The sequence below is a fragment of the Centropristis striata genome, chromosome 17 (assembly GCF_030273125.1).
Source record: "Centropristis striata isolate RG_2023a ecotype Rhode Island chromosome 17, C.striata_1.0, whole genome shotgun sequence".
Lineage (NCBI taxonomy): Eukaryota > Metazoa > Chordata > Actinopteri > Perciformes > Serranidae > Centropristis > Centropristis striata.
In genome coordinates, this window is record NC_081533.1 from 29,367,695 (window position 1) to 29,391,957 (window position 24,263).

General features: G+C 35.9%; 1 protein-coding gene across 1 annotated transcript in view; it reads right to left on the reverse strand.

Annotated features, from left to right (window-relative positions):
* adam19a (ADAM metallopeptidase domain 19a) overlaps positions 1-24,263 on the reverse strand; it is a 266,100-nt gene that overhangs the window by 88,123 nt on the left and 153,714 nt on the right. The window contains exon 5 of the mRNA XM_059354555.1: positions 13,609-13,685. Within this exon, the coding sequence (XP_059210538.1) occupies positions 13,609-13,685 (77 nt within the window). The remainder of the gene's footprint in view (positions 1-13,608; positions 13,686-24,263) is intronic.

A 24,263-nucleotide genomic window follows, 5' to 3' on the forward strand; every position in this document is an offset into this window, starting at 1 on the left:
AATAGTCATTATTCAGGAAATAAATAATTTTTAAACAGAGTATTATATTCAGCAATTTAATTAGGTTGTTTTAACATAAAGTATTCTAGTAAATTTTAAAGTGTTGCATTTTATGCTAAAACTACATGTTTTAAAACTGTTCAACCACAAAACATCATTTTATTTAGTAGAAGCTACATGTTAGACTAAGGAGAAGGTAACAGACACCCAGTTTGCTTTTTTGAGTGTACTGTAAAGGCTGAAATATCGTTTACTTAAAGAAACACTGCTTTTTAGGTTTACTAGCATGTATTCTTTGATTGACTAGTGCAGCGTTTCCCAAACTTTTTTAGCCGTGCACCCCCTTCTATGTCCAAACCGGGTTGACGCACCCCCAATCCCCCACACCTTCAAAAAAACCCAATATGCAACAAGGCGGCATGTTTAATCATGCTCAAATGAAGAGAACACATAATAAAATAAGCACGGTCACAACAATGCGCTCTCGCATTTGAATTAATCTGAAACAAAGTTTCAATATAATGCAACAAAGTTATGCGCAAGCTTCCACTTTTAATATCAAAGAGGATGATGACAGGCTCAGGATCAGAGGCAGAAAGCAGATAAGTTGAGGAAAATGTTATAATATTTTGAGCCGCGTTGAATAAAAAATGCAGCAAGTTTAAATGAGCGTGGAGCTAAACAACCCGTCATCATAACACAGGATGAAAAAATGGACGACGCTTTATTTTAAGATGAAGTGCATTTTGAATAACCTGCATTTATTTATTAATTAATATTACAGTTTTTGATTTTACATTTTACAAAGGAAATGTTTATTTACACTTCTTTATTGTGTGGGGAAAAAAAATGTAATTGTGTAATTAGCAGACCGCCATTACATTTTTCATCTCGCGCACCCCCAGGGGTCCACGCCAAGGTTATTATATTTAACGAAAACTAACGAAATAACGAAAAGTAGAATTGAAAAAACATTTTCGTTAACTGAAATAAAAATAAAAACGGGAGTTTTTAAAAAAAACGGTAACTAACTGAAACCGTATTGTGTGGTTACAAAACTAACTAAAACTAACTGAAATTATAGTGAAAATGTCCTTAGTTTTCGTCTTTGACAACTTTTTTCATACGTAAACCTTTTTGGTTGATATGAAATCTATTTCATCTATCTGGTTTTATGACTTAGTAAATTTATTGGGGCTAAGATGGATCAGACAAAGGAAACAAAGGAAACATTTATTGTGACCTTATTGAATCTGGCACCCAAAAAAATACCCCATTACAAAAAACTAAAACTAACACTAAAACTAATAAAAACTAAACTAAAACTAAGCATTTTCCAAAAAATAAAACTAATAAAAACTAGTAAACTCACTCTAAAAACTAACTAAAACTAACTGAATTTGAAAACAAAAATTGACAACGAAATTAACCCGAAAATTAAAGCCTGAACCGTGAAATAATTGCCAGAAAATTCTAAATTTTCAAAACTGGAGTGTTTGTTGAACCGGCTAACATTTTTTTAATTGAATATCAATTTTCATATATGAATTTAATTTGGATCATATTTGATACATCAGGTCTTTTTGTGCAATTTGTTGCTCACAATTTGCTTTTCTTGAACTAACATAATCACATAAAACCTAATATTTTTAACCAAATAAAACTTTGACTTTCCTTTTAACATTTTCCTCAAACATACAAAATATTTTTTTCCATATAAAACAACATCATACATCTGCTGATATGAAGTTTTCACGCAGCAATGACAGATCCACCAGTGGAATCAGCAAATCATTTTTGTTACATCTGGTATTTTTGTGAAATTTGTTGCTCAGTTTTTTTAATTGTCAATTCATGTATTCATCAGGTTTTTCAGGAAAAAAAATCACACTGATGATGTAGAGGTCTCAAAAACTTATGTATCAAATATGATACACTTGGCTTTATAGGGTTAAAACTAAAACTAATGAAAAATCCAAAACTATTATAACCTTGGTCCACGCACCACACTTTATAACATCCACTAGTCCAGGGATTCCCAAACTCCCAGTATAGTCTAAATGATTTCAATCCAAACCATCTATTAGTGCTCTGGTGAACTAACTGCCCTGTAAAGATATTTTTTTCTTGCATTCATCCATATTTCACATGTTCACCCATTACACTGACATAACGCCACCTGCTCTGTGTTTGGTTACCTGCTGGAGCTTTACTCTTCCCCTTCAGGCACTTTCAAATTGGCTAAAAGGGAAAGTGAGGACACATTGCAAACTGCAGCAGTGAATTTGCACCAACTACCACTGCATGACTCAGCTCATCATTTCCCCACTGGATTGCAACTTCTGCACTGGACTGTGGACCACGGATTGCATTCTGTGCTCTTTAGTGGAGATAACGCTGCTCATTTCCTGTATACGGTAGTCTTTTCTTTGTTTGTACACATAGTTGAGCATGGAAATGGACTTAAGAAAGACGTACATTAATGTTCTGAAGCCTTATATTTTATTTTATTTTTATTTATTTATTCATTTCTTCTTTTCGAACCGAAAAATAAACAACATAAACAACAACATGTTTTGATGTTATGATAAAATGTTATGTTGTGATGTTGTATGTGATGTTGTATTTTTTTCTTAATCGTATCGTAAGTGTTTGTATATGTATTTTGTATATTGTACGTATTTTTATTTTTATTTTTTGTTTGTTTTTGTTTTTTTGTTTGTTTGTTTTTTTGTTTCGTTATTCTCTGCTTTTTTACATCATGGCCAGGGGACTACATATTAAAAAAGCCAGAGTTAGCCAGAAGGCTAGTTTTCACCATGTATAATCATGTGTTTTATGAAATTGCACTGTCCCCTTTTAAATAAACTAATAATCCTAACAACGTAGGCTAGATGCATATACTCACAAAGACACCATTTACAGATGTACATATAGACATTTACACACATACAGTATATATAACCCTATACATATACATGCATCTGCCCCGTTTAAGTTGTAAGATAAATATAAGAACCAGTCGACTTAATATTCAATATGCATTTTCATATATCATTTTGGTCCGAAAAAAAAAGGGAGTAGGCTAAAGTTAAAAAATCTAAGCCTATCCCCTGGTATTCTACACATCAAATAAGGGAGTTTCTCTATATATAGCCAGTTAATGTCAAATAAACAGACAGACAGACAGACAGACAGACAGACAGACAGACACATACACACACACACACACACACACACACACACACTTTAGGCGACCATAGTTTATCAAACGATTTAGATCGGAGAGTTTATTAACTGATTAATTAAGTCATTTTATTCGATATTTCTGACCAGAACAACTTGACACACAGTGCAGAATGATGTGTGATTTTTTTCAGAATGTAATAACCAACATTTTGACTATATATATACACAGTACAGGCCAAAAGTTTGGACACACACCTCATTCAATGCGTTTTTCTTTATTTTCATGACTATTTACATTGTAGATTCATCAAAACTATGAATGAACACATGTGGAATTATGTACTTAACAAAAAAGTGTGAAATAACTGAAAACATGTCTTGTATTTAGATTCCTCAAAGTAACCACCCTTTGCTTACTAGAATATAAGACATGTTTTCAGTTATTTCACACTTTTTTGTTAAGTACATAATTCCACATGTGTTCATTAATAGTTTTGATGAATCTACAATGTAAATAGTCATGAAAATAAAGGAAAAACATTGAATGAGAAGGTGTGTCCAAACTTTTGGCCTGAACTGTATATCGGAGAGTTTATTAACTGATTAATTAAGTCATTTTATTCAAGATTTCTGACCAGAACAACTTGACACACAGTGCAGAATGATGTGTGATTTTTTTCAGAATGTATCAACCAACATTTTGACTACATATATACTTATATATATATATATATATATAGTGTAAGATTGATGTTTTATTCCCTATGCATCCTTACAGAAAATCCAAGCTAATAGACAGTGCAGACTGAAGATTTGTTGTCCTACACAACAGAGAGCAGTAAAAAGGTAGTAAAAAAGCAAAGAGAGTCATTCTGCAACAGTGACTGTCTAGGGTAACATCAACACTATGTGTCTAAGACGTGAGAGTGTGTTATAGAGACTGAGAGGCTCCATCTCTTCGTCAGACACATGCTTGATGGTGACTGTCCTCCTTCCTCTGATAGCTGACTCTTCATTTATGACCTGTAGCCCAATCCTCTACCAGACTCTACCAGACAGACTCTGACCTGAAGATAACTATCCTGACATCTAAAGTTCACTTTGAGCCTAAACTAAAAAAACTTTAGGCAGAGCATCAACAGCAGAAGGAAAAGTCTCCTGACCTCTTACTCTGTTTCATCTTTCTTTGAACATACACACAGCTCAATGGGAATTTTGTCCCACAGTAGAGGGCATATAAAATTAAGCATTACAGAAATAACATATAACACCTACAGCATATGAATAAAAGTGGGCTCATTGAATCCACAAGAGTCTCAGCTTTCCACTGGTACCCAATTTATGCAATTCACAGACTGTTTAGTGACCTCAGTATGCACAAATATTCAAATACAGGAGGCGAAAATATTGCATGAGAAAATTTTTTTTAGGACAACACTATGGTCTCAATCGCTAGTAAAAAATCTTCAAGACAATTTGATGCTAAAAGTCCAAATAATGGCCCCATTTAGAAGAAAATAGAAGATAAAGAATTGTATGATTTGGGGCGTGGCTACCTTTGATTGACAGGTCACTAACAAGGTGAGCCGTAGGAGAGAAGCAGAACAATGCGTATCCATGGTAACGTGTTAATAAAGTTATAAATAACGAGATATAGATATAAAAACAGATGTTTACTGATTTGGTCTCATAACTTTGACCCTTTCACTGTATTTTCACTTAATGACAGTTTATTTGAATGTTTTGTTCAGTAAAAATATCTTGTTCAGCATTTGGTTGGACTAACAGACACTCCAAGGAGTCGATGTTCATTTTTCTGAGGTAAGTAACATACATTTTGTTTTTGTTTTTTGCTAGCCAATAATGAACATCCCAGTTAATGCTCCATGCATCCATTATTTATATACAGTCTATGGACTGTATAATGAGGAGGTTTCATACAGCACTGCAGCTGGAGCTCAATACCCATCAAGGTATTTTTTAACTCTTCTATCATTATGAACCCATCCTGTGAATAAAGCAGGAACACAATTATAATACATTGTCATTTGATTGTTTACGCTGTAATCATGAGCTCATAATGATAGTAATGAGCGTGGACGGTGGAATCAAGTTGTTGTTTTGTGAAAGATGTCATTGATTCATATAGCACTGCTGCACTCTGAGACATATTTGAATATTTCGAAACAGAAAAAGTGATAGCTTCCAGAAGACCGTCGCTCTTTTCCCCACTGAATCACAACCAAACTTCTTTCATATTTCTGCTGAATATATTTGCTTCCTTCCACATCTTTGACATTATCATGTTGTGTTATTATTCTGCCTCCAAAAAATAACATTTATAGTTAGCTTTAACTTTTAAAATGAATCTGTTTAAACCATTTAAGTCGAATAGGAACACATAAAATGAGAGAAGAAACAGAATGGATGAGTTTATTTTCTTTTCATAGCAAGCTGCATGACAGGAAACGGTTCAGTGAGAGAAAGACTTCTTGATTTCATTCCTGGTTGTGTGTAGTGTTGCAAGGATTTAAAGCCTATTCTACTGAATAATTGATCCATCTTTAATCCCAAACAACAACTTGTATTTAGGGCTCAGTAATTCAGGCTTTTATTAAAAAGACTATAGTATTGATCATATTATAATAAAGTTGGAATAACATTTTAAATAATTTTCTGACATTTTTAATTGTTATGCTTTCTAAGAGCTCGGATAAAGATAATTTTAGCATTGTTTGTTGTTTAAAACCTTATTTATTTATTCATTTTTACATTTTTGTTTCTGCTTTAATTAGCGGAAAGACAGAGTTTGAGCATAAACGCGCCTGCAAGAGGGCAGCTCCACTGTGATTGGTCAGAACCAGGCGGCAACCTCCTGGTCTGAGCAGGGAGGCAAACCAGGAAGTGCCTTAAGCTGCATTTACTGAAAATTCCAGCAGGGGGTGCTAAGTTTGGCTGTAAAAAAATTCTGTCCATTCATTTTAATGCAAAATGAGAAAAATTCTCACTTGATTTATTCCCTCAGAATTTTTTTAGGACAACACTATAGTCTCAATCGCTAGTAAAAAATCTTCTTCAAGACAATTTGATGTTAATAGTTCTAATAATGGCCCCATTTAGAAGAAAATAGAAGATAAAGAATCGTATGATTTGGGGCGTGGCTACCTTTGATTGACAGGTCACTAATAATTGATCCATCTTTAATCCCAAACAACAACTTGTATTTAGGGCTCAGTAATTCAGGCTTTTATTAAAAAGACTATAGTATTGATCATATTATAATAAAGTTGCACTGTAAAAAAAAAAACTGTTGTTGTTACGGTAAAAAACCGGCAGCTGTGGTTGCCAGAACTTTACCGTAATAAAATCAGTAGAATTTTTTAATATTACGGTAAAAAGATATTGGCACTGTTGACTTCATGTTTAAGATTGCCATTTTATTCCATTTTTTTTACTGTATAAATAAAACGTTTTTCCATCCAAACAAATGCTGTTCTGCCATATAATTGACAAGAAAAAACTTTTTTTTTACCATTAAATATTACAGTATATTTTTGTTAGAGATATGGTGTTCAGTACATTTAACAGAGAGAAAAAGAATTTTACAAAAAAGTAATGTATTATGAGTAATGTATTTTAAAAAAATTAAAAATGCAAAAAAAAAAACTACTGTTTTGGCTGATATATACATTTACGGTGTTTCATTGTTAGTGAAACTGAATCAACCCATTTATCATTTTACGCTCTTTTACTGTCATGGTTTAGCAGTTTTTCACCGTAAAATCTACAGACATTTTTTACAGTGTGGAATAACATTTTAAATAATTTTCTGACGTTTTTAATTGTTATGCTTTCTAAGAGCTCAGATAAAGATAATTTTAGCATTGTTTGTTGTTTAAAACCTTATTTATTTATTCATTTTTACATTTTTGTTTCGGCTTTAATTAGCAGAAAGACAGAGTTTGAGCATTAAAGTGCATTTTAACCACTAGTTTGTATGAAGTGTAAAGTCTGATGAACATATTTAAATGATGTCACTTAAATCAGCGTGAGTTGTGGCTGTATGGGTCAGTGACAAATAAGGGTCGGCAAGATGTCAAATGATGTAACCACAGAAAATGATAAATATTAAATATTTCATCCACCTACATGGCATTTAAGTGGACTTATACACATAATTACTTAATTTTAAAAAACATCAAGTGAATTTTTTTTTTGTTGTATTTCTACATTTACACATTTCATCAATATTGAGCAGAACATATTCTAAATACAACCATTTTTTTCAAAAGTTTTGACAAATTATGTAAAAATGTGTTATATACTATAGTGTTGCAATGTAAACGTGGATTGTATTTTTTTTTTCTCATTTTAGTTCACATTTATTTCCCTGTATATAATCAGACTTTTATGGGGAAAAAATGACTGGTTACACCAACTGACACTGCGTTAGATCACGTCATTGAGCCGTATACTTTTATTGTGAAAATTAAAAAAAAAATCTGGAGGAATTAAGTTTACCAGACTTCTGCAGCTCCTCATCTCTACATAAATACATCCCAATCTCCTGATGAACTGACAGATTTTGACATTTTTATCCAACATTTTTTTTCATGATCCTGTGTGCCAATTTTATTTATTAAATCCTATATTGTTGAGTGTCTGGTATATTGTGATGGTGAACAGCAGGAAAGTCATTTATACAAATGTCACCCAGAACAGATGCATCTGAGCATTCATTGTGACCTTTCCTGTGTCAATAGGTTGCTACGGTAACTTATGTGAAGAGGGGCGTGATTTTAACCCATGCGGTCTGATGATGGTTTGTTGCACAAACACTAGGGGTGGGCGATATTGCCCTAAAAGATTATCACAATATTTCAGGGTATTTTTTTTCGATAACAATATTCTTGACGATATAAAAAAAATACTGAAAAATATATAGACAATTATTTTTTTAGTCTGTATCAATAAATAAAAATCATACAACAAAATATAAATCAATCATAAATCTAAATGTAGTGTACATTGCAAATCTCAAAAGTTTCCAAATATAAAAATAACCATCTAGGGGGTCTGGGAGGAGAACATTTTTGTACATTTTATAGTACAATGTGATCAATCTCGTCCACTTTGAGAGTTAAATGTAAACACCTCACATAACATTTTTAACAGTCAACAGGGCTTTCCACTAGGACATGGAGCAGCCAGACAGTGAGAGAAAAACAGCTGGCTAGAGGGGTCCGGGGGCATGCCCCCCTGGTGAATTTTTTTTCATAAAAGCCCAAATTTGGTGCCTCTCACACATTCTAATGCCACTATTCCATCTAACACACTGATCTTATCATTGCATAATTAATTAATTATTGTAAAGGAGAATAAGGGTTCTTGTATGTTTTATTCAAGGCATCTTATTTTGACAGTCTTCTTGTAAATTCTGTGGTGGATTCTGTGATCTTATTTTGAAAACTGAATTGTTTAGCAACAGGAAGTAATAGTAGCTTTTTGTGATTAACACAACTTTAATTGTTAGCTAGTGTTAGCTCGAGGCTAACAAACGGCATAATGCAACAGTGTGTTTGGAGCCTGATGGCCTGGAAAGGTTGATAGTGTTTAGTTTTCGTTGTGTGCCAGTTTCACTAATTATGTTGGTATATTTGCAGTCTACACAGTGTTTTGTAAAATGTCAAAGCTTCATTTCTTAAGTTTTGATTTTAAATTATGAGAGATGATTTTCATATTTTTTAAATTTACATTTAAGCCATCAGATCTCTGTTTAAATGTACCCTAGTAACACAACTTTAATTGTTAGCTAGTGTTAGCTCGCGGCTAACAAACGGCATAATGTAACAGTGTGCTTGGACTCAGACGCACACAGAGAGATGATGTGGGGACGGGACTGATACATTAAGACAGGTAGGTGCTTGTTTTAAAGCGCAGTGGGGAGGGCAGCTTGCTGAGCAGAGACACAACACAAAATAACATTATAATATCAATAGTGTAGATATACTTTCAGTAGCTTGAAATGTGACGTTAGCGCAGCACATGAGACTATAGCGGGCCGCCACAGTCTAGGTAATTAATTTTACCCATAAAAAATATATACCAGTATAATCGTGAACGATACGATATGGCACACCCCTAACACACACACACGTCATTTTTTACAGGTAGAGATAACTTTGTGTGTAGTGTGTGTTTGTTTTATCACTGGTCCAGCTGCTGTTGCTCACTGGAATATAGAGTACGTCAGCCAGACACCAAAAAAAAAAAAGTTTGGGAATTGCAAGAATGAGTGTCACACACAAATCAACCTAACTTGAAGTCGCCAGTTAAATACTTAAAGTATCCAAATATAAGACATGCTTTTATTTCAGTGCTACACATGCCTCCATGATATGTATATTCCAACATGGTCTCACAGGAATCCGTGAAATAGCCACGGATTTGTTTAACTCAAAATCCGTGGAATAGCCACGGAATCACTCAAATTTCCGTGAAACTGACACGGATTTTAAGTTAATGACAGTCATATCCCGTGGCTATACAACATATAAAGTGATTATGTACATTCACTGAGTGAATATTTAGAAAATAAAACATATATTTCTCGCTAGAAATGTGATCAAAATCAATTTTAATGCAGAAACTAAGTGAAAATATTAATTTTTTCACTAAAAATTAGAGAACTGTCCGCCATGTTTTTTGTTCTGACCGCCGGGACCTTGAAAGTCACGTGACTTGGAAATAAACAAATAGGAACAAATATCCATGGAATAGCCACGGGATATGACTATATCATTAACTTGCATTGTAGCGAAATCCGTGTCAGTTTCACAGAAATTTGAGTTATTCCGTGGCTATTCCACGGATTTTGAGTAAAGCGAATCCGTGGCTATTTCACGGATTCCTGTGCGACCAGGTTTGTATATTCTCAGTGAACTGCAGGACATATTTTGTCATCAGTTAAATGTACTACTACATCCCCGAAAGTTAGTAAAAGGCTTAATTCAACCTCTGTTTGTTTTTCTGTCCAAGAACAAGGCTGTGTGGGTCAGTTGACACAGGGACAGCTCTGTGAATAACTGGACATTTAGAAAACATTTACATTCTGCTGGCTTACACTTCTCTATTCTCCCCCACGTCTGCTCTGTTCCCATCAAAGCTGCTGTCAACAAGCAGCATCTGGCTACCTTCCCAGATGAGGACAGAGGGACTGAAGAGTGCCGACGGACGTGTCAGCACCGAGCCAGCCTCTATCAGAGAGAAAAATATAAAGATTTTCTTATGACGTAGTAAAAAACTTCCTCAAACTCCTATCTGTTTAAATTTATGGAAGCTTTGGAATTAATTCCTACTAAAGCCCCACTGAGCTGTAACTTGATGTCTCTTTTATTGGATCAAATTCATGAATATATTTTGGGACACACATCCTCAGGAAGTGCAGCATCTCTGCCAGGAGAAGGCTTCAATCCGAGCCTTCAATATGAAAGGCGTTCAACGTTGAAATCTGTCTGAGGCTGTGGAAATGTAAGACTTTTATAACTACTGTCTGGATCCTCAAAGAGGATCAAATTACTAATTTTTATGAAAATCTGAAGAACAAGAAGAGTTCTGACAGTGCAAGTTGAACTCTTCTTGGTGCTGAGGGCAAATTCCAGACTCAGTAGCCAACATTAGAGCCGAACAATCAGACTTTTTCTGAGATGTAAATAAATCTTTCCAGTGCCTGCAGGTCTAAATCAGACCGAATAAAAACAGTATCAAGAAACAGTTTCTTGATTCCAGGACACTACATAATGGATATTTCAATATCAACAATGTATTGAATTATATTAAAGTGTTACAATATAGAAGTTGTCGCTCATAGTGATGAACATTGAACATGCAATGAATTCAATAAGCACTTTAAAACAGGCCACCCTGTGGGATTCTAACCTGCACCTTTGTTTCCCTGTGAAGGTGACTTGTGAGAAATTATATAATTATATTTTTTAAACTTCAAACACTTGCAAAGTGTTTGAGAAGAAGAAGAAGAAGAAGAAGAAGAAGAAGAAGAAGAAGAAGAAGAAGACTTTATTAACCCTCTATGGCACGCATTATGATGCCAGTTAGGAAAAAATGTTTTTGTCTTAAAATAGACTAAATAAACAAAATCTGAAGAAGTTTTATTATTCTTTTTTTTTTTTTTTCTTTTTAAGTTTTTGGGGTTTGTTTCCGGAGGAAACATTGTACCATAATGGTGCACAAGTGAAAAAGAAAGTTTTTAAAATTGATTTGAACATAATTTATTTAATAAACATGTGTAAAAGATTCAGTAGCTTCAACAGGGTACAATACATAACATTTTCAATTTAAAACCATTATAAAAGGAACTTTTTTAACCGGTTTTTGTCTGAATGTTGCCGGTCTTGAACAGTCTTAGTGTATGAATCTACCAAAAATGAAGGTTTGCTCACCTATAAGTAGAAATATATTTTTTCCAGATGGAAAAGGGAAGGAAATTACGTTTTGAGTGATTTTTTTTGGCGCAAAATGGCAAAGCTGTTTCCTTTGGAAAAGTCTGCAAAATAGGGTTTCAATATGGCCTCCTGGAGGTCATGTGACAAATTTAAGCATTGCTATTGGTTCCCTATACTCTTCCCTCTTTTTAAAGTATCGCATCACTCAAAAACATGCCTTGTAGAAATTTGACAGGCCAAAAATGGGTATATTGCCTGAGGGCAACACCGTACCATTGAGGGTTAATCCCACAATGGGGAAATTCAACCTCTTCATTTAACCCATCCTTTTTTTTTTTACACACAAGTGAACACACCATGCAAGGAGCAGTGGGCAGAACATTACTGCGCCCGGTTTGCAATAAATTCTGAAAAAAAAAATCACACATCATTCTGCTGTTTTTGGGTGTATTCATCAAAATCATTATGCAAAATAGAAAATGAGCACAGTACTAAGAAGAATAGACCCCGTATGTCATTCTGTTGAATGTTTGACCGATCTGAACACCATTTGAAACGTGATATCTGGTATCAGAAGAAGTCCGTTTTGGAAGCATTTCAATGAAGACTTGTGGAGATAAAGACAGCTGACTTCTGGACAGCTGAATTGAACGTAGGTTGCTGTGAGGCAAGTGGATTTACTGAAAAACCAATCAGCTCTCCACAGCATACGGATGATTTAACTTTCTTTTTTTTACGTGTTTTTATGTAATATGCCATATCAAAAAAAGCAAACTGGGTGTCTGTTTCCTTATCCTTAGTCTAACATGTAGCTTCTACTATATAAAATTATGTTTTGTGGTTGAACAGTTTTAAAACATGTAGTTTTAGCATAAAATGCAAAAATTTTACAGCTATTGCTGTATGGGACCAGTGCGATTGCCCTGAGGCCCTAATTAAAGCATTTTATTTAGGTGGAAATGATTTCCATGATTTTATTATGTTCAGGGAACAAGTTATTTTTTTGAGTGTACTCCCTTAAATCAATAATTAGGGCCACGGGGCAATCGCACCGAGTACTGGTCCTATACAGCAATAGCTATTACTTTTCTCTACAGAATATGAATTTGCCCAATAAAACTGCCCAAAATTTTGCACTGAAATGAATGGGACGGCCGGGAAAAAAAATTAGCGAAAAAGAACAATAATTGGAGATTTCTCAACGTCTACTTCTCCGGCATAATTTCACCTAGAGACTCCATTTAAACTTTAAACAGTAGACACAAGTCTTGTGTATTGGTGTATTAATCCATGTTTCGATAGGTCATATAGTTTTTTATCAATCCCTGTTCAATGACCATGATCATTTGTGGAGAAATTCTGAGATTATAATGGGTGTGTATTGCACGGAATGTTCGTGTCACAGTGTGTGACATCATCGCCAGAGTGTAGAGGGAGAGAAAAAATTGTCAAAAAATAAATTTGAAAACTGCGCTCCAGGCCGCAAATTCCACTCTACAAAAATAATTTATACATAGAAACGTAGGAAAATTAGTCTTCTCCCTCACAATCCTCTGGTAAAGCTGTCAGAGTTATAGTTTGGGCGTAGGACGCACAGATGTGCCACCAACACGCACCAACAGCCTCATTGACTCCTACAGTAGTGTTCAATATAATAGCAGTCCAGTGTGACTAACCAGATTAATCCAGGTTTTTAGAATATTTTTTATTAACAAGGTACCAATAGGTGCAGTAGATTCTCAGAAAACCAACAAGACCCAGCATTCGTTTCGATAGGTCATATAGTTTTTTATCAATCCCTGTTCAATGACCATGATCCTTTTTGGAGAAATTCTCAGATTATAATGTAGCCAATTATATATAAAGGCTTTGTGAAAACTTCCGAAGATGTGTCTCAAATTTCAGGTTGCAAATATTTGAGAATGACCTAGTAAAGACCTTTAGCTGATTCATTTACCTGACTCCTGAACACGTGCTGAGAGCCACCCAGGACTCTGGGTGTCCTCTTACATGGCCATGGTAGAAGCAGTGATCCTGAAAGAGAAAAGAATTGCAATCAATAATTATTTCATTCAGATTTCATCTAGAGAAAAGCTTTAAAAAGCTGAGATAATGTTTATGCAGACATGCCTCTGGTGCACCCAAGGCTGAATCAATCTGCTGGATCAATCGACTCGGTGGTGTAAGTGTCCCTAAAGCAGGCCGCATTCTCTCGTTTCATGGCTACAGCTGCCGGTTAAAGCACTGCCCAATGAAAAATGATCTATCAATACAACTTAGCTTACAGGTTGTGTGTTCATGCTTGGAATTGGCCAAACATCCTGATAAAGACTTGAAAATAACTTTTGAAAACCAGCAACAATGGAAGCTTTATTTCAAAATCTTGAAAAAGAAAAAGTCAGGCTGTTCGGGGTTGTGATGGACACAGACGGGTACATCTAAAAAAATTAGAGTATCATGAAAAAGTTCAATATTTTTTGTCAATCATTTCAGAAAGTGAAACTCATACATTATATAGATTCATTACACGTAGAGTGAAATATTTCAAGCCTGTTTTTCTTCTAATTTTGATGATTCTGGCTTAGAGATAATGAAAACACAAAACTCAGTGTCTCAGAAAATTACAATTTTGTGAAGAAGTTCAATATGTGAGTCCACAGTCAGTCAGTGGTGGTTTGGGTCCATGTCCTCTGCTGGTGTTGGTCCACTGTGTTTTCTGAAGTCCACAGTCAACATAGCAGCCATCTAGCAGGACATTTTAGAGTCTTCATGCTTCCACAAGCTCTTTGGAGATGCTGCTTTCATTTCCCAGCAGGACTTGGCACCTGCCCACACTGGCAAAGGTACCAAAAGCTGCTTCAATGACCATGGTGTTACTGGGCTGGACTGGCCAGCAAACTGGGCTGACCTCAACCCCATAGGAGTCTATGGCCTGTTGTCTATAAAAGCAACATGGTGCTGTAGGCTGATCTCCTCCATGCCACCAAGTATTAATGCAGTAATTCATGCAAAAGGAGCCCAACCAAGTACTGTGTGTATAGAAATGAACAGACTTTTCAGAAGCATTTTTTTTTAAATTAAGCTTATGTAATATTCTAATTTTCTGAGACACTGGGTTTTGTGTTTTCATTATCTCTAAGCCATCAAAATTCATCAAAATAACAAGAAAAACAGGCTTGAAATATTTCACTCTACGTGTAATGAATCTATATAATGTACGAGTTTCACTTTCTGAAATAATTGACACAATTTTTTTTTTTACTTTTTCACAATATTCTACTTTTCTGTACATTAAAAGTTGTGAGCGGCCAAAGTTGTCCAGTTAGCAACCTCTTTTTTGTTGTTTTCTCTCTCCTGCAATCTCTTCTTCTACTGTTTGGTGTTCCTGATTCACATTTTCTTTAAGGCGTCATTTAAAACTTTCACTTCAACTTTATGGAAACACAGTTTTAGAGAGCCAATGTTTCTGCAACACCTTGGTGAGCAACATCAACATGTTAGGAGAATAACACATACTGCTGGCTATAATGTGTATAAAGTCTACATACGGTGTTCAAGTGTCAAATTCCCCTTAATTTTGAAAATCAAGTAAAAAAATCCATCACCAGAAAGTGGTTAAATCCAACACCACCTACAATTAACGATTGGCACGGAACAATTCTGGAAATATTCAAGATGGAAAAGCTGACCTATTGTTTGAGGACCCAAAAAGTTAAGTTTTACCAAATTTGGGAAAAATGGATTGAATTCATAACCCCAACTCGTGCAGACTTTGTTTGATCCCTTTGACATATTCATTAATTTATTTTTCACCTTGTCATTGACGGAAATTAAAATAAGTAAGCTCCTTCACTTTATTGTATATAGTTGTCATTTAAAGACTGTTAGTCTGATGTTTACTGAATGATAACCCCAGGTACGCAGGTTGTAAACATGTGGGTAGAAGTGTGGGTCTAAGGTGTGTGTGTGTGTGTCTGAATGTACTAAACCTACAATATTCAATGGACTATATAATGACACGTTTCCAGGATATATATTTATATTGACACTATTATTTTATTTTTTACTTCCTCTTATAACACAGTATCTACTGAAATTTTTAATGTATAAAACGTCATTGTTTAGCAAAATGTACCATGTGTATGTTCAATTGTACAGGTTGCTATTCACTTATTTTGAAGCGTTTTTTTCATTTATTTTGTACATTTCATGGTTTAAATTCAAATGAAAGTATACTAATGCTAAAATACTTGTCTCAAATGTTAGGTATATGTATTAATGTCAATTTGTGAGAGAGATTCTGTTTCCAGAATGAATGTAAATAAATTTACAAGAAAAAACAGCTGCATAAGATTTTCGTTTTTTTGTAATTCCTATTTTTATACATTTATGGCTCTTAAAAAAAACCTGCAGGATAATTTGAGGAGAACTTTTAACCTAATGTCCACAATGGCATTGTCTATGCAAAAATGCAAAAAAAGAGTAGTGACCAGACGTGGGAACGAAAATCACTTTCTAGCCACTTTTTCCTGGTTCACCTTATGGCCTAATAGTGAATATGGAGGCTCATGAAGGACCAGGAGGACTGTCTTTTACCACACAAACTGACTCTCGCAGTCTCTTTTCATCACCTGTATGCATAACTGGGTGGGGGAAAAAATGGAAAAGGTCTATGGAAAACATCAATTTTGTATTTTTGTGCTGATATCTGTTTGTAAATGCCTTTTCCAAACAAAATAAAACATTACGAAAAAAAAAAAAAAATGTGTATAAAGTCTATTTAGGTTAATTACTGCAATATTCTGCTTTTCTTTGTGTTGATATTATTTTCTTTCTGATAATATGCCAACATTTGACTGCCAAAATGTGACAGTGACACATTTGACCAATGAGCAACCATTTAATGCTTCCATTTTTCTAAATAAGTGACAAAAATGGTTCCCCTGCTATAGTGAAGCTACTGAACTGTGCCCACAAAACCAGATTTTTCGAGCTGTGGAACCTCAGTATTGTGTTCGCTTTGCAATAAAAGCTAAAGAGACGAGAGACTTTTTTTAATACCCTTAAGATGAAACATTACCCCTAAGTCAATCAGCTCACCTCAATAGTGTAACATGTACAACAGGGGGAAAAAGAGACAAAAACACTTTCAACCTTTGAAGTACACAGCACACATTTTTGTAATTTTGAAAGAGAATTGTGCTTATGGGCAAAATACCTACTGTTAATGTTGGAAAGGGATTTATCACCGCAAGGTTTAAATAATACCTGCATGCAATTTTTGATAATTCCAAAGTCTCTGTCAGTTAATCAGAGTGAAATGATCTCTTTCATTTCCACAGCAGCAGCAGCAGCAGCAGCAGCCATGAGTGCTCTGTTAGAGCCAACATACAAATCAATTGTCAGTGTGAACTATCCCTGCCAACCCTAAGCAATTAGTGTGGTTACAGGTAGAGGATGTGATGTGGATGCAGTCCAAGAGTTTGGCCCACTAGGCCTTGTTTCAGCTGCGTGGGGAACAAGCTGCCATCTGTTAGCGCCTACTGTGCAGAAAACCGCTGCCACATGCAGAGACTGGGTCCCATCTGCAGCTCAAGCTGCGTGACCAAAGTTAGTACATCAAGCATGTCTGAGGCAGCTTGTTTTAACTCTGCACAGTGTTAGTTAACTCTGTTTAACCAGGTTGTAACCAGTGGCGGTTCTAGACCAATTTTACTGTGGGGGCCAAGGAGGGGCCAGTGTTTAATCAAAGGGGCATATTAGCACATGAAAAATGGCAAAGATGATATTTAAGTATTAAAAATCTTTGAATGCCTTGAAAAGGACACAAAATGACTAAAAAAGACACAAAATGAGAAGACAGAATAACCACAAAAAAAAACCCACAGAAGACATAAAAATGACAAAAAAAAGACACAAAATGACCATAAAAAGACACAAAATAACTAAAACAGACACAAAAAGACACATAAATGACACCAATGACAAAAAAGACACAAAATAAATAAAAAAGACACAACAACAGACACAAAATTACCAAAAAAAAAAGACACAAAAAGACACAAATGACCGAAAAAGACACGTAAAGACATGAAAAGGATTCAAAAATGGACAAAATAGCCCTAAAAGACTCCATGGAGTTAAACTATTATACAATGTACACATTCTGGGTTCCTTTTGTGTACAATGAGCTATTGTTTGAACAAAAAAAAGTTTAGGATTGTTCCATTGTTCATTGTTATAAATTGATCATTTTATTATTAATTTGACACAGGGGCCACAGCAGGGGCCAAGGGCTTCTTCACAGGGGCAGTGGCCCCTGTAGGCCCCATTTTGAAATGTTGCATTAAAGAAAATGCACATTAGGGATATTTCCATCAACTGGTTTAGAGCGAATAAACAAAGCTGCATAAAATGACTTTGGTCAGAAGATGGCAGTGTAATGTATTACTGTAGGCCAGGGGTGGCCAACCTGTGGCTCCGGAGCCTCATGTGGCTCTTTAGGCCAGGGGCTCCCCGTGACTGAGACAAAAATATTATATATATTTTTTTACATTAAAATGTTCATTTATGAATGGTGTAGACCAAAAACTATTTGTATTCTTCAATTGTAAAATTGTATAGCCTTTTTACAGCATATTAAAAAAGTTTGGACATTTAAGTCAACTAAAATGTGCTTCATATCTTATGAAAATCTGCGGCCCGGCGCTTTAACTTTAACGTTTTGCTAACTTTGAGTTTAGTTTTGAGTTCCCCGAGATAGACTAGTTTTTAAAATCATATTAATAAATGCTCAATATGACTATTAATAATGTTGGTAGGCTAATTTAGACTTATTAGGCTGTTTAATCTTCATTTTAGGCTCAATATAAGGTTTGCGGCTCCATTCCGCGATTTTTCTCCTTGTTTTTTGCCAACAGTGGCTCTTTAGCTAGTAAAGGTTGCCCACCCCTGCTGTAGGCTAATCCCTCAGGAAATAGTAGAAGAAGAAAAGAGGTTACTAATCAATCCACTTTGGGAGAGGTCTTCAGGAATTAGATTTAATTGGGCAACTTATAATTGTTCTTTCATGTCAGAGCAGAAACAGCTGATCAGTCATGTGACCTAAATGTTCGCTTTGGCAGAACTTATTAAGAAAAAGTGTTTCCATCCTCCAACTATTTTTCGAAAAAGAGAAAAACCACCTCAAGCAAGTGTAAAAATGTGTGCATTTTCTGAAGTTTTATTAAAGTTTGGTGTTTCCATCAAGCTTTTTTCATGCCACAGTGTTTCCCCTACATTCGTTCTGAATTACTTGCGCCGCTGCTGAAATTTCACATGATCGTTAATATCAATGCGCCACTAATGATTTCTACTCGCACTGTGTGAGCACATCAACTATTTTTCAAAAAAGCGACTAGCGACAAATCTAGCGACTTTTTCTGGTGTTACTGGAGACTTTCGGAGACGGCCCTAGCAGCTCGTTAAGAGGAGTAAGAACGAGTCGAAGCGGCACAGTCCTCCCGCAGCAGTCTCTCCCAGCTGCAGTCACAGAGCCAGAGGGGATGTTAACCCCTTAGTGTCCAGTCTGCAAAGCGTGCATGCGCAAAGTCGCTACTGGCTGGTTTACAGTGATTGTCTCTTTTGGGTCACTTTAGCCGGTCCTGAGGCCGGATTAAGGAGGAGGGTTGAAATTGTGACAGAAGACAGTGCACTTGCAGTTCTAAACATATTTAGGGTTTTTTTCCCCCACTTTTTGTCTTTCCCACAATGTTATTCCTCTCTCCTACAGCGTCCATTTCAAGTAAATGCACATGGTAAATTATGCAAATTAGGCGATGACATCATTTAGCGACTTCTAGCGACTTTTTGGACAGCCAATAGCTACTTTCCTTACTGAGGAGTTAGTGACACTGCTTATGGCCACAGACACAGACTCTGCTGAAAAAAATTCTAGGGGAAACACTGTGCCAATTTTCGGGGCATCCAAGGTATGAATTAGGTGATCCGAGACCCCTGACATCCCTTCTATATTACTCACACCACTTTTGTCTCAGAAGCTGAGAACTTGGGGTAGACCAAGCATGCAGGTACCCCATGCTTGAGATTCTCACGGCTCTCAAATAAACTTCAAGCCCTCAGGATACACTACAATATAATTTCTTAGCACCAGGGTTTATCCGACCAACACTTTACTTTATTGCATTAAAAAGGCCAAATATCAATAACCGGAAATTTAGTATCACTTTACCTAACCAACCTGGTCAATTGTTGGATAAAAGCTCAATCGTACCATGTCTGATAGAGAGGCTGCCTTCAAGTGTTTGGACCAGCTCTGATTTGCTGGGAATTGGAGGAAATCTAAAGGCATCCCTTGCTGCTTAATTCAATTACCAGCATTATGTCTATAATAAGATACAAGTGATTATGACTAATCTCAGTACTGTGTGGGTAAGACTGACATCATTGGTTTATATTCTGATGAAAGGAATGGAAACATGTTCTGCTACAAACTTAACCACGGAGCAAAACCTTAATTTATTCTCTGTAGTCTGGACAAAGCTAGTGAGGCCTCTATCAATCACCATACAAGCAAAAATCAACTTGAGAACATTCACGGCCTACAAGCTGATTTCAACTTCAGGCAAATGTTGCAACACAGACACTCTGCTTCATGAAACTGATCTTTCTTTTTACTCATCTGCAAGTTGTCCCATCATGTCACACAACCTATCCATCAACAGCAAGAATACCACAACAATACCTATATATAATGTTTGAGAGGGATTTTTTAAAAACATACATAAATCCAGACTAATCATTTCACATTGTCAGCTATTTATTTATAGTATAACTCTTTATTGCAGTAGTTACAATCCTCAGTGTTCTAATACAATATAGTCTAATGGCTTGATTCTGTTGGAGTCCTCCAACATTTAAAACTAAGAATAACACCCGACTAACAAACAAACATACAAAAGTAAAGGGACGAAGCTTAGATGTTGTCTTTATGATACAAAACAGGCTACCATTGACTGAATGTCATTTCAGGGCACTTTGAAGATTTTCTGTCAAACTACTAAACATGACAGTATAAAATCTGTTGGACAGCTTTTTGTGATCAACACGACTTTAATTGTAAGCTAATGTTAGCTCGTGGCTAACGAACGGCATAATGGAACAGTGTGCTTGGACTCTGACCGCTCGGACAGGTTGATAGTGTTTAGTTCAGCGCGCACACAGATGCACACAGAGAGATGATGTGGGGACGGGACTGAGACATTAGACAGGTAGGTGCTTGTTTTAAAGCACAGTGGGGAGGCCAGCTCGCTGAGCAGAGACACAACACAAAATAACTTTATATTATGAATAGTGTACATATACTTTCAGTAGCTTGAAATGTGACGTTAGCTCAGCACATGAGACTATAGCGGGCCGCCACAGTCTAGGTAATTAATGGGAAACCACTATGTCAAGAAGTAGGAATGTTGCCAATATCATGATATGCATTTTTTTTAACCATAAAAAAAATATACCGGTATAATCGTGAATGATATGATTTGGCACACCCCTAGGTCCACTTCTTGTCGTATGCTTGACACCCCCAACCTAATGCTTTCAAACATAATTTTACAAACAAGCAAATTATCTTGGATGTGAAACTAACATAACCCCTAAAAACTGAGTAAAAAAACTAGTAGCAGCCATTCTCCATGGTTGTGCTTTAGTTGATTCCCTAACTAAAACATCTGCAGCACAGTGGACCTTAACAGCCATTCAGTCACACTGGCTCCTATGTAATGCTGGTCACTTCTGGGCTATTAGAGCACCCTCCAAACACTCAGCCTCAAGTGGTCCGTTGGACAGATAGCATGGTACAAGGCTGTCTGTGATGTGTGTTAGCCTCGATGCTTGTAACACTTCAGCATGTACTCCATTCAGAGAGTCTTTAGCAATTTTACTCGCATGTCTAAGGCAAAATCTTAGCATTATCTTACTTGATATGTGGGGTAGGTCAAAGGTTTTACACTACATGCATTTACACAAATCGTAGACATGTCAATAGACCATTGTTCACCTATCAGGGACTACTTGTACTAAGCTAACTTGCAAAGCAAATGAATGTAGAACATAGTGGGTGACTGCATCCACCTGCATTACCTAAAAAATATGAGAAAATGAGAATTCATAGCAGGTCTGAAACTAAACTAACCATTCATTTTATGAAGGTTTATTTGTTTGAAGAAGTTATTCATCATTCAACTAAGCATAAGCATACATAATCGGGCATGCGGCACTGGAGCCTAAAGCCTTTTGAGGATAAATAGAAGATTTCGCTTCTGTAATGTAGCACTTAATGGCTAAGTTGATCAAAGGGCCAATCAGGGTGCTCGACCACCTCTGATCATCAAAACCACTTGAGATGTGAGACCTCTGCAAGGGTACTGATAACTTGAGTCTTTAAAGATTGAAATCAAGTGACTTAAATGGGCGTTGCATAAAGAGGATTGTGACTTACTAATTTCCAATTTAATTACTGTTGAGGAAAGACCAAAGAGGCAACCAACTCCAGTTTTTTTCTCAATTTCTGAAGATTATGATGACCTCACAAATATATAGGTATTTATGCTGATTTAACGCAAATTTAATGAAAATGGCACAGTGGTTGAAATTACACAGTTATTTTTTTCTGAGAAAACTAACATTTGAATGTTTTTAATCAAAATTTGCCCTTGTGCGCCTTGCTTGACTACAGGATTGTGTTGGACTCTAATTGTTTGTATACCTAATTGTCTTAATGGTGAACTTAACACCAGGCGTCATGCCCTTGTGTCAAAATCTTATATTCAGGCGGCTCAGGACCAGATTTAAGAAGAATGGGGACACGCCGGACAAAAGCACCAAATTTTTTCCACATGTTCTCCATCACCATAGGTTTCAATTTTTGGTAGGAGCCACTTCATCAAGATTGCGGATAGGAGATGGCAGCCATATAAAGTCTATGAGAACCAATATATCTTCCAAGCCACTTAGAAGGTCAATCTGAGTGTCAAAATCTAAATTATCTGGGTCAAAAAATCATTTAAAGCTATTGAGAATATCACTAGATGACTCACTGTAAATAATTTGTTGATCAAGATCTGACATGAGATGAAAGCGTTCCCTTGATTTTTTTGAGCAGTGTACATTGCAGCTAATCCGCACTCTCCCATGAACATAGACTCCAAACATTTTCAGTTTAGGATTCCCTGCTGCAGCACTTGCAGACCTACCAGTCTGGGTGAAAATGAACATATCTGATCAAATAATCATCTAGTGATATTCTCAATAGCTTTAAATGATTTCTTGACCCAGAAAATGTAGATTTTGACACCAAGATTGGCCTTCGAAGTGGCTTGGAAGATATAGCATTTCTCATAGACTTTATATGGCTGCCATCTCCGATCCACAATCTTGATGAAGTGGCTCCTACCAAAAATTGAAACTTATGGTGATGGAGAGCATGTGGAAATAATTTGGTGCTTTTGTCTGGCGTGTCCCCTTTATTTGGCTAAGCCGCCTGACTATTAGGGTATGAAGTGGATTTGGACATTGAGTTTGAAAATGCAATTTCAAAAATACACACTGAATCAGTGAGAGGAACTGGCAGAGTAAGACAGGGTACAGGATATGTAAGTTGTGGTGTTTTTTGTTGTTTGCTTATGATTGATTCATTGTCGTGTTATTTTAATGCTTTCTTTTAAATTCATTTGATCAACATGTGTATGGTGAATAAGGGTGGGAATCACATAGTTACTCATGATACCATTCTATCACAATGGCCACAACCTGTCCTTGTCCACTGTTAAAAAAGCCATAAACTGCCAGAAGGCAGAACATTTCTGGGGAGAAAATGTGAAGTAAAGAGTTTTTCTTTTCCCTCTCACTGTGCTATCTGCAATTTCACCCCTTTGAGGTTTTGTCTGACAGCCGGAGGGTCAGCCCTTCACACGGGACTGTATGTCCCTGCTTAGTGAGGGAGTCAGATAACTCGCACACCATTGTGATAACTGTGAGCGAATCTGATGATGCTTCATGCGAAACGCATTGTTAGCTCTCAATAAATGACAGTAAATTAATTTCAGTGCACAGTAGTATTCATTTTATTACTTATTTGTAAAACCAGCACATAAGCATTGTTAGAGCCATTTTGTATATTGTAGAGAAGCTGATAAATAATTCAGATTTGTATTTCATAAGTTTATAGTTCTTTATTAAGGTTGTAAGAATGCCTATTGGTTCGTAGGAATTGCACTCTTCTTATTGGCTGAGATGTGTGTAACGTCATAATTACTTGCTTTAATTAGGATTATGGAGACGAGGAGAGCACACTAGTTTTTGACCGTGCTCATAATTAGTATTATTTTTTGGATTGCTGCAGTTTATTGTTTGTAATGCTCAAATGAAAGGTTTTCAATAAACCATAAGAAAGAAACTGGGGGATTTTTTCGGCTTAAGACACGCGTCAACTACATCCTCACGCTCCATAATTGAAGTGTGCGTTTCAAGTAAAACTAGACGGAGCCACACTAACATTATACTAACTTCTAGTGAAGTGACAACGAAGCTTCATGAGCCTTTTTCTTTATTTTC